The sequence below is a fragment of the Budorcas taxicolor genome, chromosome 7 (assembly GCF_023091745.1).
Source record: "Budorcas taxicolor isolate Tak-1 chromosome 7, Takin1.1, whole genome shotgun sequence".
NCBI classification, from domain to species: domain Eukaryota; kingdom Metazoa; phylum Chordata; class Mammalia; order Artiodactyla; family Bovidae; genus Budorcas; species Budorcas taxicolor.
Genome location: NC_068916.1, coordinates 16,094,861 through 16,115,383, shown reverse-complemented (window position 1 = coordinate 16,115,383; position 20,523 = coordinate 16,094,861). Strand labels below are relative to the sequence as shown.

Below are 20,523 nucleotides of genomic sequence, written 5' to 3'. Positions count from 1 at the left end.
AAGGCACTGCTGAGGCCTGGATTGATTGGGGCCACTTCTCCCATTTACTGGATGACTTCAGACAGATGTCAGGTCACCTCCCTGAGCTGACCCAGAGGGTGTACCCTGCCATCAATTGAGCCCTTTGCAGTGATCTGTTTATACCTCACGGTGACCCTACAAAGTAGAGTCTGCTGGTGAGTGTCTCCCTTTACGGCTGAGAGAATGGAAATTTAGGGAGCCGAATAGACTTCAAAGCAGACACAGAATGAAAATGAACGGGCATCGCCGTTTGCCAATAAAACTTTATTTACAATATCAAGCAGTGGACCAGATTCAGCCTGTGGGCTCTAGTTTGCCAACCCCTAACAGAGGTTGTTGGCTTCCCCAGTGGCTCAGCGGTAAAGAATCTGCCTGCAATGTAGGAGCTGCAGGAGATGTGGGTTAGATCCCTGGGTCGGGGAGATCCCCTGGAGGAAGGCATGGCAACCCACTCCAGATTTCTTGCCTGGAGAATCCCATGGGTAAAGGAGCCTGGTGGGCTACAGTTCATGCGGTCGCAGAGTCAGACACAACTGACTTAGCATGCATGCAACAGAGGTTGGTGGGCACAGCTCGGTTTCCCCAAGCCAGAGATGACAAATGGACCTCCATCTGTTGATCCCTCCTGGGACCACATCTCTGGATGCTCAGATATTCAGCTTTGATGATGATTTAGAACTGAAATCAGCAAACTATGATCTATGGGCCAAACTGGCCCCTGGCCTGTTTTTATATGCCCTGCAGACAGTTGTCAAGAGAAACAGTTGTCAAGGAAAAATATGCACCAGTGTGAGCCTAGTGGCCGAGCCCAGAATCAGTGTGGGAGAGGAGCCTTCGGGGGTATGTAAAGACAGGCACGGTTCACAGGGAGCCACTAGTGCACGGGTGATTTAATGTCTCATCCCATATATATTAATCCCATTTGTTCTAACGAAATAGTTCAGATTTGGGTGGGTAGCAAAGCTTTATGCATAAGAATTTCATCACTAACAAAAAGTGCAAGCCACTAGATGTCCACCCATTGGAGAATGGATACATAGAAGATGGTGCATACATAAAACTGGTGGATATACAGCCTTTTAAAGTTTTTATGTTGGGGGTGATCATGGTCCAGTATAACGAGGAGACTAAAATTTCCAGCTCTGGATTTTAGATTCTCTAAGCGGTTACTCTTCATCTTCCACCAGCAGCACGAAAGTAACTTATGACAAAAAGGAAGCTTATTAGCTTCCATAACCAGCTGATGGAGTTCAGGCACAGCTAGATCCAGATTCCTTTGGATCTTTTGTGTCTCAAGGGTCCTTGCAGTGAGCCCAGTAGCTCCTGGCTGTCCTGTGATTTTAGAGGTTCCAACCCTCATATTCTCTCAGCACCAAGCCTGGAAGAAGAGAGTCTATGTTCCATCATTTCCAGCCAGGTTGAGGTCACATGACACCCAGTCATATGACCAGGACAGTGCTGTGTGCTGATTGGCTTAGGCATAAGGGTTTTTAAATAACAGCTTAATTGAGATACCTTCACACATGGTAAAATACAACCACTTAACACATAATAAGGCAGAGAGCTGACTCATTTGAAAAGACCCTGAAGCTGGAAAAGATTGAAGGTGGGAGGAGAAGGGGACGACAGGGATGAGATGGTTGGATGGCACCACCGACTCAGTGGACGTGAGTTTGAGTGAATTCTGGGAGTTGGTTATGGACAGCGAGGCCTGGTGTGCTGCAGTCCATGGGGTTGCAAAGAGTTGGACACAACTGAGCGACTGAACTGAACTGAACTGAGCACATATTAGTACAATGCAGTGATTTGTAATATAGTTACAGAGTTGTGCTACTATCACCACAATTCCAGAACATTTGCATCACTTCTCAAAGAAAGCCTACCTCCACCTCCAGCCGTTAAACCCCCAATCTTTCCTACTTCCTTTCCCTCCAGCCCTTCAGTTCAGTTCAGTTCAGTTGCTCAGTCGTGTCCGACTCTTCGCGACCCCATGAATCTCTCAGCACGCCAGGTCTCCCTGTCCATCACCAACCCCCAGAGTTCACTCAGACTCACGTCCATCGAGTTGGTGATGCCATCCAGCCATCTCATCCTCTGTCGTCCCCTTCTCCTCCTGCCCCCAATCCCTCCCAGCATCAGAGTCTTTTCCAATGAGTCAATCCTTTGCATGAGGTAGCCAAAGTACTGGAGTTTCAGCTTCAGCATCATTCCTTCCAAAGATCACCCAGGGCTGATCTCCTTCAGAATGGACTGGTTGGATCTCCTTGCAGTCCAAGGGACTCTCAAGAGTCTTCTCCAACACCACAGTTCAAAAGCATCAATTCTTCGGTGCTCAGCCTTCTTCACAGTCCAACTCTCACATCCATACGTGACCACTGGAAAAACCATAGCCTTGACTAGACGGACCTTTGTTGGCAAAGTAATTTCTCCAGCCCTTGGCAATCACTAATCTGCTTTCTGTCTCTATGGAGACAGGTCTCTGCTACTGTGGCCTCATTTGCCTGGAATTTCCCAGGTTTGAACACTAAAGTCCCGCACCCCAATATAACATGGGTAAACTGGGACAGGTATTACCCTATTGGCACTGGATCCAGCCCTTCTCCCAGCCACCGTTGCTGGCCTGCCTCTCTCATTTCTGGAACCCAAAGGTCACCAGTGGGGCTTCCCTGGTGGGTCAGCTGATAAAGAATCTGCCTGCAATGTGGGACACCTGGGTTCCATCCCTGGGTTGGGAAGATTCCCTGGAGAAGAGAATGGCTACCCACTCCAGTATTGTGACCTGGAGAATTCCATGGACTCTATAGTCCATGGGGTCTCAAAGAGTTGGACATGACTGAGTGACTTTCACTTCACTTCGCAGGTTTGAACACTAAATTCTTGCATTCCAGTTTAACATGGGTTACCCTATTGGCACTGGACCCAAGCCTAACTTCTCCCAGCCACCATTGCTGGCCTGCCTCTCTCATTTCTGGAACCCAAGGATCACCAGTAGGAATCCCTACCACCAATCCCCACCAAAATCTCTGCCTGACCCTGATCCCAGACAGACCAGCCCATTTGCTCTTTAGGGGAACAGGGAGTTGGAGGGAAAGTTAGGAGTGAGAGGTTGTAATACCTTAAAAGAAAAAAAAAAAACTCATGAACAAAACTGGTCTCTTATTTCCATTTTCTTTAATTGTCTAGCATTGCTTTGAATAATGTGTGTGGATGCTCAGTTGTGTCTGACTTTGCGACCCTGTAGACTGTAGCCCACCAAGCGCCTCTGTCTATGGGATTTTTCAGGCAAGAATACTGCAGTGGATTGCCATTTCCTCTTACAGGGAATCTTCCCCACCCAGGGATTGAACCCATGACTCTGGCAACTCTTGTATTGGCAGGCAGGTTCTTTACCACTGTACCACCTGGGAAACCCTTGATAAAGTAAAAAGTAAAGTTAAAAAAAAGTTTTTTACACCAGTTGTACTGTTGGGATGTAATTTTGCCAGGTTTACAAAATTCTCTCCAGCATTTGGTGGGAGGTCATCTTTTCCCCTCTTATTTGCTAGTTGAACAGCCAAAATCACCATTGTTTTTGATTCTGCCTCTTCTTGAACTTTGCATCAGTCATTTCTCCCCTCACCATTTCCCCTCCCATCCTGGGACACCCTGGACCCAGGAATCATCTCCGTGGAAAGAGCATCGATTTTCAGTTTCTGTACACTTAACATCTTTGCCTCAGCATGTTTTTGCAGTTTTGAGCCATTTTTTTTTCCCATTGTTTGCACAAACTTTTCTGTAATTGGCTTCTTCACTCTTCATCAGACTTGCTTCTTGGTGTTCTTTTTCTTGTTTTGGTGTCTCTAGTTCCTTCCATCAGGCTCCCTTCTCTGTCCTCACCCCTCGAGGTACCCGACCAGCCCTGGAGGCTATATTTTCCCTTTCCCCCCGGATAGCAGCTCCCTTTGGTTTCTATATTTGCTTATTTGTGCCTTTCCACTTGGTGACTCATTCGACTTGGAAGAACCTTTGGACTAGACTTCCCCACTCCTACCACTAGCCTGATCTGTTTTCTTGCTGTTATTATCACATGATAAGCACGGGAGTTTTTACGTTTCTCTCCCTCCTCCCACTCCCTCCTGAAATTTTCCAGTCCAGTTCCCTGCATGCACTATGAACTTGGAGCTGTTTTGGAAAGTTTTAAAACTGGCCGACGCTTACAGGTTTCATGATCATATTTCCCAGTGAGCCTTATGCTTCTCCTAATAAGCCCTGGGTTTCTTTCTTTTTATATGTTTATTGCTGGGGTGTGTATACTTACTTATCTCTACCCTTCTTTCCAGACATTTAAGTAGATCCCAACTCTTTTAGATCCCCTGGAGAAGGAATTGGCAACTCACTCCAGTATTTTTGCCTGGGAAATCCCATGAAGAGACGAGCCTGATGGGCTACAGTCCATGGGGTCACAAAGAGTTGGAGATGACTGAATGTGTGCATGCGTGTGCATACACACACACACACACACACACACACACACACACTCTTTTAATAAGTAAATCAAAAGGCTACATTGTGAGAAGGAAGCTGTTTTAAAATTTGTCCTTAAGACATTAAGTCCATGTATCTGTTTGGTTCTTAGGTGATTTAGGAGATCTGAGTTCCTTCTTTCCTGCCCTCCTGGAGTCCTGGTGAAAATACTCCGTGGGGGTTTCAAGGCAGCCAGACAGTTGGTGGTTTTGGAGCCAGACAGTTCTGGGTTCAAGGGCTGCCCTGCCAATGACCAGCTATGGGATCTGGGACAAATCGTTTCAACTCCCCCAGCAGCAGAAGACAAACTACTTATGCAATGCCTGTTTTTGTACAGCTCGTGAACTAAGAATCACTTTTACATCTTCAAACAGTTGAAAAATATTCAAAAGAAAAATAGTAGCTCATGTATGTGTATGTGTGTGTGTGTTAGCTGCTCATTTGTGTCAGACTCTTTGTGACCCCATAGACTGTAGCCTGCCAGGCTCCTCTGTCCATGGGTTTCTCCAGGCAAGAATACTGGAGTGGGTTGCCATTCCCTTCTCCAGGGGATCTTCCTTATCCAGGGGTCGAAGCTGGGTCCCTTGCATTGCAAGTGGATTCTTTACCCTCAGAGCCACCAGGGAAGGCCGATAACCTCTCTGCTGCTGCTGCTGCTAAGTCACTTCAGTAGTGTCTGACTCTGTGCCACCCCATAGACAGCAGCCCATTAGGCTCCTCTGTCCCTGGGATTCTCCAGGCAAGAATACTGGAGTGGGTTGCCATTTCCTTCTCCAATGCATGAGAGTGAAATGTTAAAGTGAAGTCGCTCAGTCGTGCCTGACTCTTAGCCACCCCGTGGACTGCAGCCTACCAGGCTCCTCCGTCCACGGGATTTTCCTGGCAAGAGTACTGGAGCGGGTTGCCATTGCCTTCTCCCCATTAACCTCTCTATCTGTGCCTTATCCATAGAGCTACGGTTCGGGAATTCCACGAGGCTCAAAGTCGCTCACATGTTGCAGTGTTTATGCCTCACTCCCTCCATGTTTTTTCTGAGTGGGATCTTTGTCTTTCAGGAGCTGCACCTCTGCGTCTCCCGCCGGCATTATGCTCTGGAGCGCGGCTGCCGGCTGCGCGGGCTGCTGCCTGGGAATTACAGCGTGCGAGTTCGGGCCACCTCCCTGGCAGGCAATGGGTCTTGGACGGAAGCCACCTACTTCTACGTGACAGACTATTGTAAGTCTGCATGGCCCCTTCGACCGGTAGAGTCTGTGCTTGGTGCTGGGCCTAGCAGGGCGTTTCAGAGGATGTTTGGGCAAGCCCGGAGGCTGTGGGTACTGCCTCTGACTTGACCTCGGGGTCCACCAGCTGCTGCTGTGTGACCAGGGCAAGATGCTTGCCCTCTCTAAACCCATGCTTTCTCATCTGACTATGGGTATAATACTAGGACCACCACTGAAGGGAGGCTTCAGTGACATCATGAATGTCAAGTGGCTGGCACAGGGCACGTGTGATAAGCACATTAGCTCCTGTTATTGGGGTCTCCATCTTTGTCTTCAGATGGGCCATGTCCTCCAAGGGAGTATGTGGGAGCTTATCTACTCAGCCTTGGGCGTGCTGGCAGGAAGGGCTGCCACTGAGCGAGCTGGACACACTGTGGATAGTAGAATAGGGAGAGATGGGGAGAGCTGAGCTGGTCAGGGAGTGCTTCCTGGAGGTGGGAACATCTTGGCTGAAACCTGGAATAATGTGTAAGAGAGGACAGACCAGTGGGTGTAGGAACCCAGACACTTAGAAGGAGGGGCAATTCTAGACCAGGAGGAGTGGAAGCTTGGGTGGGAGCAGGGCAGATAGAGCTTCTGCTTAGTTGGCTGGATTTTCATCTACCGGGCTTGGTGAGACTGTGGAAAGTGGAAAGGGATTCTTGCTGGGCTGGTTCTGGTCAAGTTAAAGAGCATGGTTCCCACCAAAACTACCCTCACCTCAGATGCCAGATGCAAGCTTGAGGGTTCTCCAGGCCACCTGCACTTCTGACTGGTTGGCTACAAATCTGGGGGTTATCACAACCCCCTCAGATTTAGTTACTTGCTAGAGAAGACTCTGATTTTGGGAAAGATTGAGGGCAGGAGTAGAAGGAGACAACAGAGGATGAGATGATTGGATGGCATCATCAACTCAATGGGCATGAGTTTCAGCAAACTCCAGGAGATAGTGAAGGACAAGGAAGCCTGGCAGTCCATGGGGTCGTAAAGAGTCAGACAGGACTAAATGACCGAACAACCTAAAGGCTCACAGAACTCAGGAAAATGCCGTGGGACAGTGGGCTTTATTATAAAAGATGTAAGTCAGGACCACTCAGATAAAGAGCCACATAGGGCGGGGGCCAAGAGGGGACTGGAAGACATGGCTCCTATGTCTTCTCTCCATGGAATCAGGACACATCACAGCACCATCCTGGCATATCAATGTGCCCACCAGCCAGGAAGCTTCTCTGAGCCTTGGTGAATAGAGTTGTTTTGGGGGTTTCATTAGATCGGTGAGATTGATCAAGTTATTAACCACGTGACTGAACTCCATCTCCAAACCCCCTCCCCTGTCTGGAGGCCAGGGTGAAAGTCCAACCCCTCTAATCACACGCATGGTCTTCCAGTGACCAGCCCCTATCTCAAACTATCTTATCTCTTAGCATAAACTCAGGTGTGTTCCAAGGGCTTCATCAATAACAAAGACATTGCTAACACAGATTTTTCAAGGATTTAGAGGGAAACCATGAACAGAATTCAAAAGAAATTATCAAAATGGGGGAAATATTTGTGACCTCATTGACAAAGAGTTCATATCTTTAATACAAAATGAGTATGTATCTATGTCTCCTATGAGTAAAAGATATATGTCCTCACACAAAAATAAGCAAGGGATATAAATAGCCAATTCTAAAAGAAATAGAAAAATAGAAAACATAAGGGAAAAAATGACCAACTTCACTCAAAACCACACTGAAAGGGAAACAAAAAGCAGATCAAAATGAAACAGAATTTTTAACTTATCAAATTGGCAAGTGTTTTGCTTGTTTCTGTTATTTAATTACACACAGTGTTGTCCAAGAGTGCAGACACATGGGTGTTATTTTTCGTGATGGGTGAGTCCTAAACCACAGTCCTTTAATAACATATATCCAAAAAAAAAAAGCTTTTACTGTTTCAGCCAGCAATGGTGGCTCTAGAAATTCATCCTAAGGAAATGATCAGAGATGTCACCAAAAGATAAATGATTGAGGAAATTCAGCACAGCTTACTAACAGTAGCTAACAATGGAGAATTAAATATTCAACACATTCGATTAACAACTCTTTCTTAAATAATAAGGAAGCTGGCAAGACACCCAGGGTGTAAAATTTAAAGAGGCACTCACCCTCTGGGGGTGACTCTGCCCTGGCATGGCCCAAAGCAAGAGTTCCTCTCAAATTTTGCATCCTGGCTGCCTCCCTTCCTGAATCCTAGTTCTGGTGGCACTGGAATCTCAGGAGTGAACTGGTCTGTGGGTCTGGGAAGCAGAGGTGGGGTGGGGTGGGCGTCATGGCTCCCGCGTGTGCTGGGCGCTGGGCAATCGGGAGCCTCCACCTTTCCCCTCCTAAGAAAAAGGAGGAGGGTCATGCCCACCACGGCACATGACCAGACGGTTTCCTTTTGTCATGTCCCATCCAACCCTGAGTATTCATTGGAAGGACTGATGCTGAAGCTGAATCTCCATTCCTTTGGCCACCTGATGTGAAGAGTCATTGGAAAAGACCCTGATGCTGGGACAGATTGAGGGCAAGAGGAGAAGGGGGCGACAGAGGATGAAATGGTTGGATGACATTACCGACTCAATGGACACGAATTTGAGCAAACTCCGGGAGACAGTGAAGGACAGGGAAACCCGGCGTGCTGCCGTTCATGGGGTCGCAAAGAGTCAGACATGACTGAGCAAGTGAACAACATCCAATCATCAAATATTTAGAGAGGCTTTCTCCACGTGGAAGGAGGCAGTTTGCTGTCAATTCAGGGAGGTCCAGGAGGACAAGATGTCTCCGGATAGAGCTGACCCCTAAGGGGAGCATGGAGCAGTGGTCAAGAACTTGCTCAGATGGCCTGGGTTCAAATCTGTGCTCCACCATGAATCAGCTCTTAAACCTGGGCAAGAACTCTCACCTCTCTGAGCCCCTGTGTCCCATTCTGTTAACTGGCATTGATGTTAACACCACCCCCACCCCACCCCCACCACTTTGGTTTATGGAATCATTAACTAAGATCTCCCAGGCAGGGCACTTCAAACAGTGCCTGGTATGTTCATAAGTGTTCTGTAAACTGTTACTATTAAAGACCCGAAGGACCAGGTCCTTTCTCTGGTTTCCCAGAACTCACTTTCTTCCTTGGCTTGGAAGTGTCTGAATACATGGGTGCATTTGTAATTACAGACAATTCAGCCTTGCATGAGAATTAGAAAGAATTAAGGCTGCATAACATTTCTTCAGTTGGTTTAGTTCTTTGGGACGACCCCCTGGCACAGGCAGGGCACTTCTGATGGATTTTTCATCTGCCAGAGGTACTGCTGGGATTGAAATAAGCTATTTAATTGGAAGGGTTCACTGCAAACTGAAAAGATGTGGTCCCTTGTTTAAAAAGTGTCAAGATTTTCAAGACAGGAAGAGCAGAGCATTAAACAGAGAGCAGGACCTTCTGAGGGCTTCCCTGGTAGCTTCAGTTCAGTTCAGTCGCTCAGTCATGTCCGACTCTTTGCGACCCCATGGACTGTAGCACACCAGGCCTCCCTGTCCATCACCAACTCCTGGAGTCTCAAACTCATGTCCATAATGTCAGTGGTGCCATCCAACCATCTCATCCTCTGTTGTCCCCTTCTCCTCCCGCCTTCAATCTTTCCCAGTATCAGGGTCTTTTCCAATTAGTTGGTTCTTCACATCAGGTGGCCAAAGTATTGGAGTTTCAGCTTCAGCATCAGTCCTTCCAATGAATATTCAGGGCTGATTTCCTTTAGGATTGACTGGTGGATCTCGTTGTAGTCCAAGGGACTCTCAAGAGTCTTCTCCAACACCACAGTTCAAAAGGATCAATTCTTTGGTGCTCAGCTTTCTTTACAGTCCAACTCTCACATCCATAGATGACTACTGGAAAAACCATAGCTTTGACTAGATGGATTTTTGTTAGTAAAGCAATGTTTTTTAATATGCTGTCTAGGTTGGTCATAGCTTTTCTTCCAAGCAAGCGTCTTTTAATTTCATGGCTGCAATCACCATCTGCAGTGATTTTAGAGCCCAAGACAATAAAGTTTCTCACTGTTTCCATTGTTTTCCCATCTATTTGCCATGAAGTGATGGAACCAGATGCCATGATCTTAGTTTTCTGAATGTTGGGTTTTAAGCCAACTTTTTCACTCTCCTCTTTCACTTTCATCAAGAAGCTCTTTAGTTCTTTGCTTTCTGCAATAAAGGTGGTGTCATCTGTGTATCTGAGGTTATTGATATTTCTCCCAGCAATCTTGATTCCAGCTTGTGCTTCATCCAGCCTGGCATTTCGCATGCTGTACTCTGCATATAAGTTAAATAAGCATGGTGACAATACACAGCCTTGACGTACTCCTTTCCCGATTTGGAACCAATCTGTTTGTTGTTCCATGTTCAGTTCAAACTGTTGCTTCTTGACCTGCCTACAGATTTCTCAGGAGGCAGGTCAGGTGGTCTGGTATTCCTATCTCTTTAAGGATTTTTTACAGTCTGTTGTGATCCACACAGTCAAAGATTTTGGCATAGTCAATAAAGCAAAAATAGATATTTTTCTGGAACTCTCTTGCTTTTTTGATGATCCAGCGGGTGTTGGCAATTTGATCTCTGGTTCCTCTGCCTTTTCTAAATCCAGCTTGAACATCTGAAAGTTCACAGTTCACGTATTACTGAAGCCTGACTTGGAGAATTTTGAGCATTACTTTGCTAGCATGTGAGATAAGTACAATTGTGCAGTAGTTTGAACATTCTTTGGCATTGCCTTTCTTTGGGATTGGAGTGAAAACTGACCTTTTCCAGTCAGTTGGCCACTGCTGAGTTTTCCAAATTTGCTGACATATTGAGTGCAGCACTTTCACAGCATCATCTTTCAGGGTTTGAAATAGCTCAACTGGAATTTCATCACCTCCACTAGCTTTGTTCGTAGTGATGCTTCCTAAGGCCCACTTGACTTTGCATTCCAGGATGTCTGGCTCTAGGTGAGTGATCACACCATCGTGATTATCTGGGTCATGGAGATCTTTTTTGTATAGTTCTTCTGTGTATTCTTGCCACCTCTTCTTAATATCTTCTGCTTCTGTTAGGTTCATACCATTTCTGTCCTTTACTGTCTTTGCATGAAATGTTCCCTTGGTATCTCTTGGTATCTCTAATCTGGTAGCTTAGGGGTAAAGAATCCTCTTGCCAATGCAGGAGATCCAGGTGCAATTCCTGGGCTGGGAAGATCCCTTGGAGAAGGAAATGGCAACCTGCTTCAGTATTCTAGCCTGGGAAATCCCATGGACAGAGGAGTCTGAAGGGCTAAAGTCCGAGGGGTCTCGAAGAGTCAGACATGACTTAGTGACTGAAAACCAACAAGGATCTTCTGAGTAGGGGACCTAGCTGATGGCTTGGGTTGCGTGTCTATGAAGCTGGTGGTGAAGGGAGAAAGCTGGCGCTGGGCAGTGATCTGGGGTCACTGCAGGGGACACTGACTCAGGGACTGGAGAAGGGGAACAAGGGTGAGTGGCCCATTACATGTGTAGATATGCTTTCTGGCGTGACCTTTGATGTGAACACATTTTGATGAGAACCCTGCATTTTCTTATTCTATTTCAGTAGACGTGCCATCAAATATTGCAAAAATCATCATCGGTCCCCTCATCTTTGTCTTTCTCTTCAGTGTTGTGATTGGAAGTATTTGTCTATTCCTGAGAAAGAGGTGAGTGCGATGATGTGCTGGTAAGCGGTTAACAACCAGCTCTCTTGGGGAAAAGTATGCCTACATGTGTGTTAAGTCGCTCGGTTGTGTCCAACTCTTTGTAACCCCATGGACTGTAGCCTGGCAGACAGCACTGTCCATGGAATCCTCCAGGCAAGAATACTGGAGTGGGTAGCTATTCCCTTCTCCAGGGGAACCTTCCTGACCCAGGGATCAAACCCAGGTCTCTTGCATTGTGGGCAGATTGTTTACCATCTGCGCCAACAGGGAAAGCCATATGCATTATGATAGGATTTAATAGGATTTAATTTATCCATTTTTTTAAAAACATGGACTTGATTTCTTAGTTTTCAGTTCGCAGCAAAACTGAGGCAAAAGTATAAGAATTTCCCATACACCCCTTGACCCATGCATGATCCCCTATTATCAATATCCCCCATCAGTGTTATAACTGATAAACCTACATGCATACATTGTTATCACCCAAAGTCCATAGTTTATATTATGCTTCACTCTCGGTGTTGTGATTGTATGGATTTGGACAAATAATACAATGACATGTTTCTACTGGGACTTCCCCAGTGGCTCAGTGGTAAGGAATCCACCTGCCAGTGCAGGAGATGCAGGCTCGATCCCTGGGTCGGGAAGATCCCCTGCACAAGGAAATGGCAACCCACTCCAGTATTCTTGCCTGGGAAATCCCATGAACAGTGGAGCCTGGCGGGCTATAGACTGTGGGGTCGCAAAAGAGTCAGGCATACAGCTTAGAGACTAAATGACTACCACAATGCAGTGACTTGTGAACATAAAGTCTTTCTGGCATATGTGTGCAGCCACCTAAATAAATAAGGTAACAGAGATGGACTGAATGAACAGTGTCCAGCATAGTAAGGTGCAATGTGATAATTAGGAAGTGGTCAGTTTTGAGTATGTGTTACGTTTGCTTTGAAGAGAATATATTTAACTGTAGGCTTACGTAATTTAATTTTAAGCAGTGGTTGTATTTAACAACTGGCTTGCAAATTTCCTGAAAATTCAACAGTTGTTTCTCATAAGCTGGAATGAGATGGTTTCAGAACAGCAGCGGGTGAATAGTTTTTAGATGTTATAATGACAACCATAAATTATAGTTCATGGGTAAGCTGTTCCACGCTGATGCACTTAAGTAGCCATCCGATGGGCTTCTGCTAAAAAAAATTAGGATTCCCCCACCCTCACCGCAGACTGTATCCAGGATTATGTGGCTGCTGCTAATAAGGGTAGATGTCTGCTCTGGCGAGGTTATATCCTCCTGCTAGAAATCCACAGAGTCCTGTGAGTTTATCAAGATGGAATGTCTCCATTCTTCTCATCCAGGCAGCCAGATGGGCCACTGGGACCACTGTATGCTTCTTCAAACCCAGAGTACCTCAGTGCCAGCGATGGTGAGTTCTATCCCTTTGCCCGTGGGTGACCAGAACCCCTCTGTTTGGTTTCCTTTGCCATCTCCATCAATTGACAGTCAAGGGTTGGTACCCTGAGGGGCTGAGAAGAGTCTTCTTGTTCCCTTGAGTCGGCACACCTGCCCCTTGTACAGAAACCCTGTTACCAGGAGCAATTAGACACCTGCCGTCTGGCACCTGTTTGGATGGGCTGATCGAGATGCGCTCGGGCTGGGCGGAGACACCCTGAACTTGGTGCTGCAGCTGTAGAGATACAGAGCATGGGTCTTATGCTAGAGAGCGTGCCAAGGGTCAGAGCCAGAAAGTGGTGACAAAACAGGCCATCCACGCTGGGAGGTGGGGTCAGAAGCCAGGGTGTGAGACTGGAGATGAGGGATGGGGCAAAGAGGAAGCAAGGAGCAGATGGGGCACATGGGAGCTGGGTGCGTATCACCAGCACCTCTGCCGTTGGTGGCCACTGAGTATGGGTGAGAGGCTGATGCCAGTGATGAGCATAGGACCGAAGACCGTAGACCCTCGATTGTACCAAAGGGCAGTGAGTGTCCCTTGTAGATAAAGCTTTGGCTGTTCCTTTAGACACGAAGGCAGCTATTGCATTACAACCTTCTAAGATGCTTCATGCAGCAAAAAAAAAAAAAAAATCAAAGAGCGACTTTCAAGGCATGAACACTATTGCGTGGCAGGATGCTGCTTTGGGAGACGGGGTGATGTTTTTAAGGATACCTGGGATTCATTTCAAAGAAGTCTGCTAAGACATGCAGGCATGGAAGTGACTGTCGTGAGGAAGAAGGGTAGACTCGCGGAGCCTGGAAAAACAGGAGGCAGGGCCACATGGGGAAGCACCAGGGTTGGTCAGGAGGCAGAGGGAGTGAGAGAAACATATGAGCAAGAGGCTTTATTGTCTTTTCCATGGGGAAGGTGAGGGGCTAATTCAAGCTAAACGATTTCAGCAACATCTGGGGCATATGAGCTGTCCCTGGTTGTCTCCTAACTGGGCCTGGGATGATCAGGGCAGGGGGATGGTGCCCCAGAGTGGGAGAGCCTGATGATGGAGGGGGTTAGTATGTGGGCTCTGGATTAGCTGTTTTGCATATGAAAGGTGGACTCGCGGGTACTTCATTTACTACCTATGTGAATTGGCCACCCCTGGGAAGGGCAGTCCTTCCAGCACCAGCAAGACCTCAAAGCATCAGAATAGAGAACCTAGGCAAGGGAGTCATTCCAGGTGGGAATAGGCACAGAGTCCAGCAGCAAGCAGGGGTGAGTGTTGATCCAGAGCTTTTCTCTCTCTGTTTGGCGAATGGCATTGTTAACCGTGTCAGAGATGGGAAAGCTGAACCCCAGGGCTGCCATCAACCTCCACAGTGTTCTGCTTCCACTTTATTATCCTGCTTCCTTCTGGGGTTGCAGCAATGGCTGAGGGCACAGGGGTGCTCAGTGAAAGCTGGAAATTGCAGCTCGTGGGTCTTTAAGGCCAGGAAGTTCTGGGCCAAGAGATCAGAGGGAAAGGTCCAAGCTCTGGGATCTTGGGGGCTGGGAGAGGGACTCCCCAGTGAGTATGTGTAAGTTCATTTGGGTTCAGAGCTCTTGTATGATCCAATGTCCTTGCAAGAGCCACTGGCGATGGTATTGTGTTGCTTGGACTGCTGTACTCAGACTGGGGGGCTTAGAAAACAGTTTGATTTCCTCACAGTCCCAGAGGCTGGAGCTCTGAGATCACGGTGTCAGCAGGGTTGGTTCCTCCTGAGTCCTCTCTCCTTGGCTTGTGGATGGCCGTCTTCCCCCTGTATCCTCACATGGCCTTCCCTCTGTGTGTGTCTGTGTCCTAATCTCTTCATGGACTCCAGTCAGATTGGATTAGGGCCACTCTAATGACCTTATTTTACTTTGGTCATCTCTGTAAGACTCCACCTCTAAATACAGTCACATTCTGAAAAACTTGGGTTCGGACATCAACATATAAATGTGTGAGGGATACAATTTTAGCATGCAACAGGTGCAGAGGAGGGCAGGAAGCATCATGGTTTTTCTTAAGACTGTGTATTTGTCTGCTGCTGTGTAACAAACCACTGCAAACTTAGGGGCGTAAAGCAATCACTACCTATTGGCTCAAAATGTGGTGGGTTTGCCACCTGGGCAGTGCGCAGCTGAGTGGTTTTTCTGGTCTCACTCACGTGGCTGTAGCCCTTTTGCAGATCCACTGGCACTGAGTTGCCTTGAATGGGCTCACTCACCTATCTGGTGGCAGGCAGGCTGGGCGTTCCCCCTTCTTTTTGGTACTCTGCAGAAACAGGCTTAGATGGGAAGTAGCATCCTTTGGTAAGAGGACTCTGAAATCAGACAGGATGCAGGCTCAGCTCGGCACGCTACTGGCCAGGACCCTGGACTGATTATGGCTCCTTCCTGAGCCTCTGTCCATCCTGTTATTGGCCCTGTGCCGACTGCCCAGCACAAGGTCTGGACCGCAGGAGCCACTTAGTGAACATTTACAAGGAGAAGCTTGGGTGGGAGGCGGCCAGGACCCCTGAGGGATCTGCTGAGGGTGCTGTGTAGATAAGTGAGGAGTAGTGTTCCCATGCTCTGTGTATGTGCCGGACGAGTGGGAGGTGCCTCGAGAGAAGATCACGCTCCTGCGAGAACTGGGGCAAGGCTCCTTCGGCATGGTGTACGAGGGCAACGCCAGGGACATTGTCAAGGGTGAGGCGGAGACCCGCGTGGCAGTGAAGACGGTCAATGAGTCGGCCAGCCTGCGAGAGCGGATCGAGTTTCTCAACGAGGCTTCGGTCATGAAGGGCTTCACCTGCCACCATGTGGTAAGTCCCCCTGCTGGGTCCGGGAGCAGACAAAGGCTTTATTTTTTCATTTTTATTTTAGTTTTTTAAACTTTTAGTTGGAGGATAATACAATACCATGTGCAAAATAGACAGCTGGTGGGAAGCTGCTATGTAACACAGGGAGCCCAGCCAGGCGCTTTGTGACGACCTAGAGCCTATATATACTTATGACTGATTTGCTTGTTGTGTGGCAGAAACCAACACAAACAGTGCAAAGGCTTCCTTAACACTCATTCTCTCATGCCATCTCCTCCATCCTTCCTCTTAATGCATAGAGCTTGAGGATGCTGGGTGTGGACCTTCTGCCCACCCCCTACTCGGCTGAGCATCCCAAAGGTGGCCCTTCCCTTCTCTTTTCTCCAGTCCCATCCTTTCCCACCTCATTTAGAGTGAGACTCTTTCGCTGTCCCATCACTTTCTAGAATCTTCTTTTTCTTCCCTCTTCCTGGCTCCTATGTAACCTTCAAACACTGTGGTCCACCCGATCCCTGCGCCCTACTCCCCAGTCAGCACAGACTCTCCCTGCCTTTCTACTCCTTTAGTTTCCCCTTGAGCCTGTGTCCTTTCATCCTTGCCCCAAGCATATTCTTGGAGCACCTGCTATATATGAGCTCCATTCTCCTCTCCGAGATGCAGTGGATGGATGTCTGTCCTCCTGGAGCTCCCGGTCCAGAGGTGGAGACAGAATCTAAACCCAGCAAGTTAATGATGTCATCCCGTGAGGAGACGATGCTATGGCAACAGGGGAGAGGAGGGCGGAGCTGGGGGTTTGGGAAGGCAGCAGTGGCAAAGGAATATTTGAGCAAAGACTCCAGGATGTAGGGACTGGGTTGAGGGACAGGTGAGGGGACAGAGCATCAGGCAGGGGGAACAGTTAATGCAAAGGTCTGGGGCTCAGAGATACAGGGGTTTGCCTTGGCATGTTGCTGTTTGGGAGCAGCCATTTATTCACTTCTTTAAGTAGTATTTGTGCAGGGCGCTGCAGGAGATGTTGCAGGGACAGGTTGAATGAACCACTGTGATCCTTTTGATCCTTGTGCAGCTTGCTTTTTTTTGGCCTTGCCCCATGGCTTATGGGATCTTGGTTCCCAGCGCAGAGTCCTAACCACTGGACTGCCCGGGAATTCCCTGTAGCTTGCAGTTTTCATCTGTACCATCCAGGACAGTGGAGCTTCCCTCATAGCTCAGTTGGTAAAGAATCTACCTGCAATGCAGGAGACCCCAATTCGATTCCTGGGTCGGGAAGATCCGTTGGGGAAGAGATAGGCTATCTACTCCAGTATTCTTGGGCTTCCCTTGTAGCTCAGCTGGTAAAGAATCCACCTGCAATGCAGGAAGCCTGGATTCGGTCCCTGGGTTGGGAAGATCCCCTGGAGAAGGGAAAGGCTACCCACTCCAGTATTCTGGCCTTGAGAATTCCATGGACTGTGTAGTCCATGGGGTCGCAAAGAGTCGGATAGGACTGAGGAACTTTCACTTTCATCCAGGACAGTAGCCACTCGCTCCCCCACCCCAAATCCAACAAGATGTTGACCTTGGTGTTTCTTCTGGACAGACCAGGGCTTCCTACAGGCCACTCAGGACCAGGGTGCTGGGTGTGATGTAGGTACCAGACAGAAAGACCCAGGTGGGTGGACATCTTCTCACAGACCCTCATTCAAGAATCTCCCCCCACCCCTGCTTAATCCACAGGTCCGCCTCCTGGGGGTGGTGTCCAAAGGCCAGCCAACGCTGGTGGTGATGGAGTTGATGGCTCACGGAGACCTGAAGAGTTACCTCCGTTCCCTGCGGCCTGAGGCTGAGGTGAGCTGTCTCCAGGTACCTGGCAGGGCACCCAGCACTCCCAGGCCTCAGGCACCTGTGTGGCTGAACATGCCCCCCCTGTTTCAACTTTAGAATAACCCCGGCCGCCCTCCCCCTACCCTGCAAGAAATGATTCAGATGGCGGCAGAGATCGCCGATGGGATGGCATACCTGAACGCTAAGAAGTTCGTGCACCGGGATCTTGCAGCCCGGAACTGCATGGTTGCCCACGACTTTACCGTCAAAATTGGAGGTGCGTCTGGCTTTCTGCCTTGAAATGTGTGACCCAGGCTTTTTGGCTTCAGTTGTCTATAGTGAGCACTTCAATCTTTTCTAGTAGTGGGAAGGGGCAGGGTTTGGGATGGGGGTTCACCCTCAAGGTGTAGTTTAATTGCATTTGTTCTTTACTTCATTCATTCACTTCTTTAAGTAGTATTTGTGCTGATGGCTGCCGGAGGTGTTACAGGGGCAAGGTTGAGTAAGTCACCATAATTTTTCTGCCCTTGAGAAACTTGCAATTTTTGGCCACATGGCTTCTGGGATTTGGGTTCCCAGCTCAGAGTCCTGACTGCTGGACCCACAGGGAATTCCCTGCAGCTTGCAGTTTTTATCTGCACCAAGCAGCACAGTAAAATAAAATAAATTCAGTAAAAGTAAATAAAAATAATTTAAATTCAGTAAAACAAAATTTTAAAATTCAGAAAAATGAAGTTAATCAATAAAATAAAATAATTAAAATTCAGTGAACTGATTTAGAACTTCCCAGGTAGCACTCAGGATAAAGAACCCGCCTGCCAAGGCAGGAGTCAAAAGAGATGCGGGTTTGATCCCTGGGTTGGGAAGATCTCCTGGAGGAGGAAATGGCAGCCCAAGCCAGTCTTTATGCCTGGAGAATCCCATGGACAGAGAAGCCTAGCAGGCTACAGTCTGTGGGGTCACCCAGAGTCAGACACGACTGAAGCGACTTAGAACTCGCACATGAGGAGGCTGAGACTCTGTCTTGTCTGTGGGGCGTGAGGACAAGGGGTTGTGAAGGGAGGACCCAGACTTCGGTTTCTGGCTGCGCAGCTAGGTGGGTAGTGGGGCCAGATCCAATGGGGAGCAGTAGGTTGGCTGCAGAGGGTGAAAAGTTCAGCATGGGTTGCCTATGAGGTCGTAGGTAGGAAGGAAGTTTTGCTAAGATTGAGATCCCCATGTTGCAGGTCGGAACATCGCTTCTTTGCTGCTTGGTGGTTCCTTCCTTTCCTTTTAAATGGTGACCCGCCCTCCCCCTCCATATCCCCCTGAGTACCCTCAGAATCCATTCTCACTGTATTTGGCTGTGATCCAGGTGAGCTCCCACCTGGGGCAGGTGAACTCAAGAGCTCTGCCAAGGGTGGGGGAGTAAAGATGGCAGACAGCTGGGTCGCAGCTGAAAGCTAAGAGCGTGTGAACTGTTTGTTGTCAGACTTCGGAATGACAAGAGACATCTATGAAACGGATTACTACCGGAAAGGGGGCAAAGGTCTGCTCCCCGTGCGGTGGATGGCACCTGAATCCCTCAAGGACGGAGTCTTCACCACCTCTTCGGACATGTGGTGAGTTATGTGTGGGCTGGCGGAAAGAACACTGCAGCTGAATTCCAGGTTGCTCTGCTAGTATGACCAGCAAGAGAGGAGTCCCTTAAAAACTGACTTCTTCATGGCTTCTCCATCAAGGAAAGGAAGGGACAGCATGCCTGGGGGACCCTTGCACAACTACTGTGACATCCAATGAAGATCAGTCTTATAGGAATTTCTGAACTGTAGCATGAACTGTTTAGAGAACTGGCCACCCAGGTTCTAGTAAGCCAAGAAAGGGTGTGTGTGTTTATTTTAATGGCTTCATTGTTACTACTCCTATCTGTCATTGGCAGGTCTTTTGGTGTGGTCCTTTGGGAAATTACCAGCTTGGCAGAACAGCCTTACCAAGGTCTATCAAATGAGCAGGTGCTGAAATTTGTCATGGATGGAGGGTACCTGGATCAACCTGACAATTGTCCAGAGAGAGTGTAAGTGTAGAAAGGCGGTGTAGTGTGTGGGGTGCTTATTCAAAAGTCTGCGCCTTTTGCATGGATACTCGTGTTTGCATATTGTATGTCTATGTGTGTTTGTGTTTGCAAGTTTTATGTTTGAATGCACACTTGCGTTTTATATGATGTCTGTAGGTGTCTTTTTGCTTGCCTTCTGCATGCACCCTTGGATTTGCATATTGTGTCTGCATATTACTACATGCTTGTGTATTATATCGTTACATGTGTGCCTTATTGCCTTTCATATCTTCGGAAGGTTGTAGAGAAAACTGCACAGCAGTGGTTATTTGGGGAATAAAACTGGAGAGCTGGGGTGGAGACTAACATTTAACTACATATTCCTATTATATCTCATTGAAAGTAGAAAAAAGAATTCACGAATTGTAAACACTAAAACTTCAGGGGTACGTACAACATATCCCCTTCCAATATTTGTCTCAAATTTTTGTTGCAGGAGCAGATGTACAACACAAACATCAAATGCACATCAATAAACACTTGCAAAATTGTCCAGCATCGTAATAGTCCAATAAATGTAAAGTGAAATAAAGGAAAGTACTATCTTCCTAATTAGCAATAAAAAGAAGGGAGGGAAAGAAGGAAGAGTTATGATATTCATGGCTATCAATGGTATGGCTAGATAGTCATTCTTATCACTCCATTGTAAGAAGTTTTTGTTTGTTATCATTTAGTTGCTAAGTTGTGTCCAACTGTTTCATGACCCATGAACCTCCAGGCCCCTCTGTCCATGGGATTTCCCAGACAATAATACTGGAGTGGGTAGCCATTTCCTTCTCCAGGGGATCTCCCTGACCCAGGGATCAAACCCGTCTTCAGCACTGGCAGACAGATTCTTTACCACTGAGCCACCAGGAAGCCCATTATAATAAGAGCTACTCACAGAAATTTTACTT

The 20,523-nt window shown here is 47.7% G+C and overlaps 1 protein-coding gene across 4 annotated transcripts in view; it reads left to right on the top strand.

The window, feature by feature from the left end:
- INSR (insulin receptor) overlaps nt 1–20,523 on the top strand; it is a 147,607-nt gene that overhangs the window by 120,202 nt on the left and 6,882 nt on the right. For 2 of the 4 annotated variants that reach the window (XM_052642523.1, XM_052642521.1), the window contains 8 exons: nt 5,580–5,739; nt 11,381–11,480; nt 12,837–12,904; nt 15,491–15,735; nt 17,449–17,559; nt 17,653–17,812; nt 19,007–19,136; nt 19,454–19,588. In XM_052642523.1, coding sequence (XP_052498483.1) covers nt 5,580–5,739; nt 11,381–11,480; nt 12,837–12,904; nt 15,491–15,735; nt 17,449–17,559; nt 17,653–17,812; nt 19,007–19,136; nt 19,454–19,588 — 1,109 coding nt within the window. Of the gene's footprint in view, nt 1–5,579; nt 5,740–11,377; nt 11,481–12,836; nt 12,905–15,490; nt 15,736–17,448; nt 17,560–17,652; nt 17,813–19,006; nt 19,137–19,453; nt 19,589–20,523 lie in introns of all 4 variants that reach the window. The other 2 variants (XM_052642522.1, XM_052642520.1) reach the window with 1 other exon arrangement.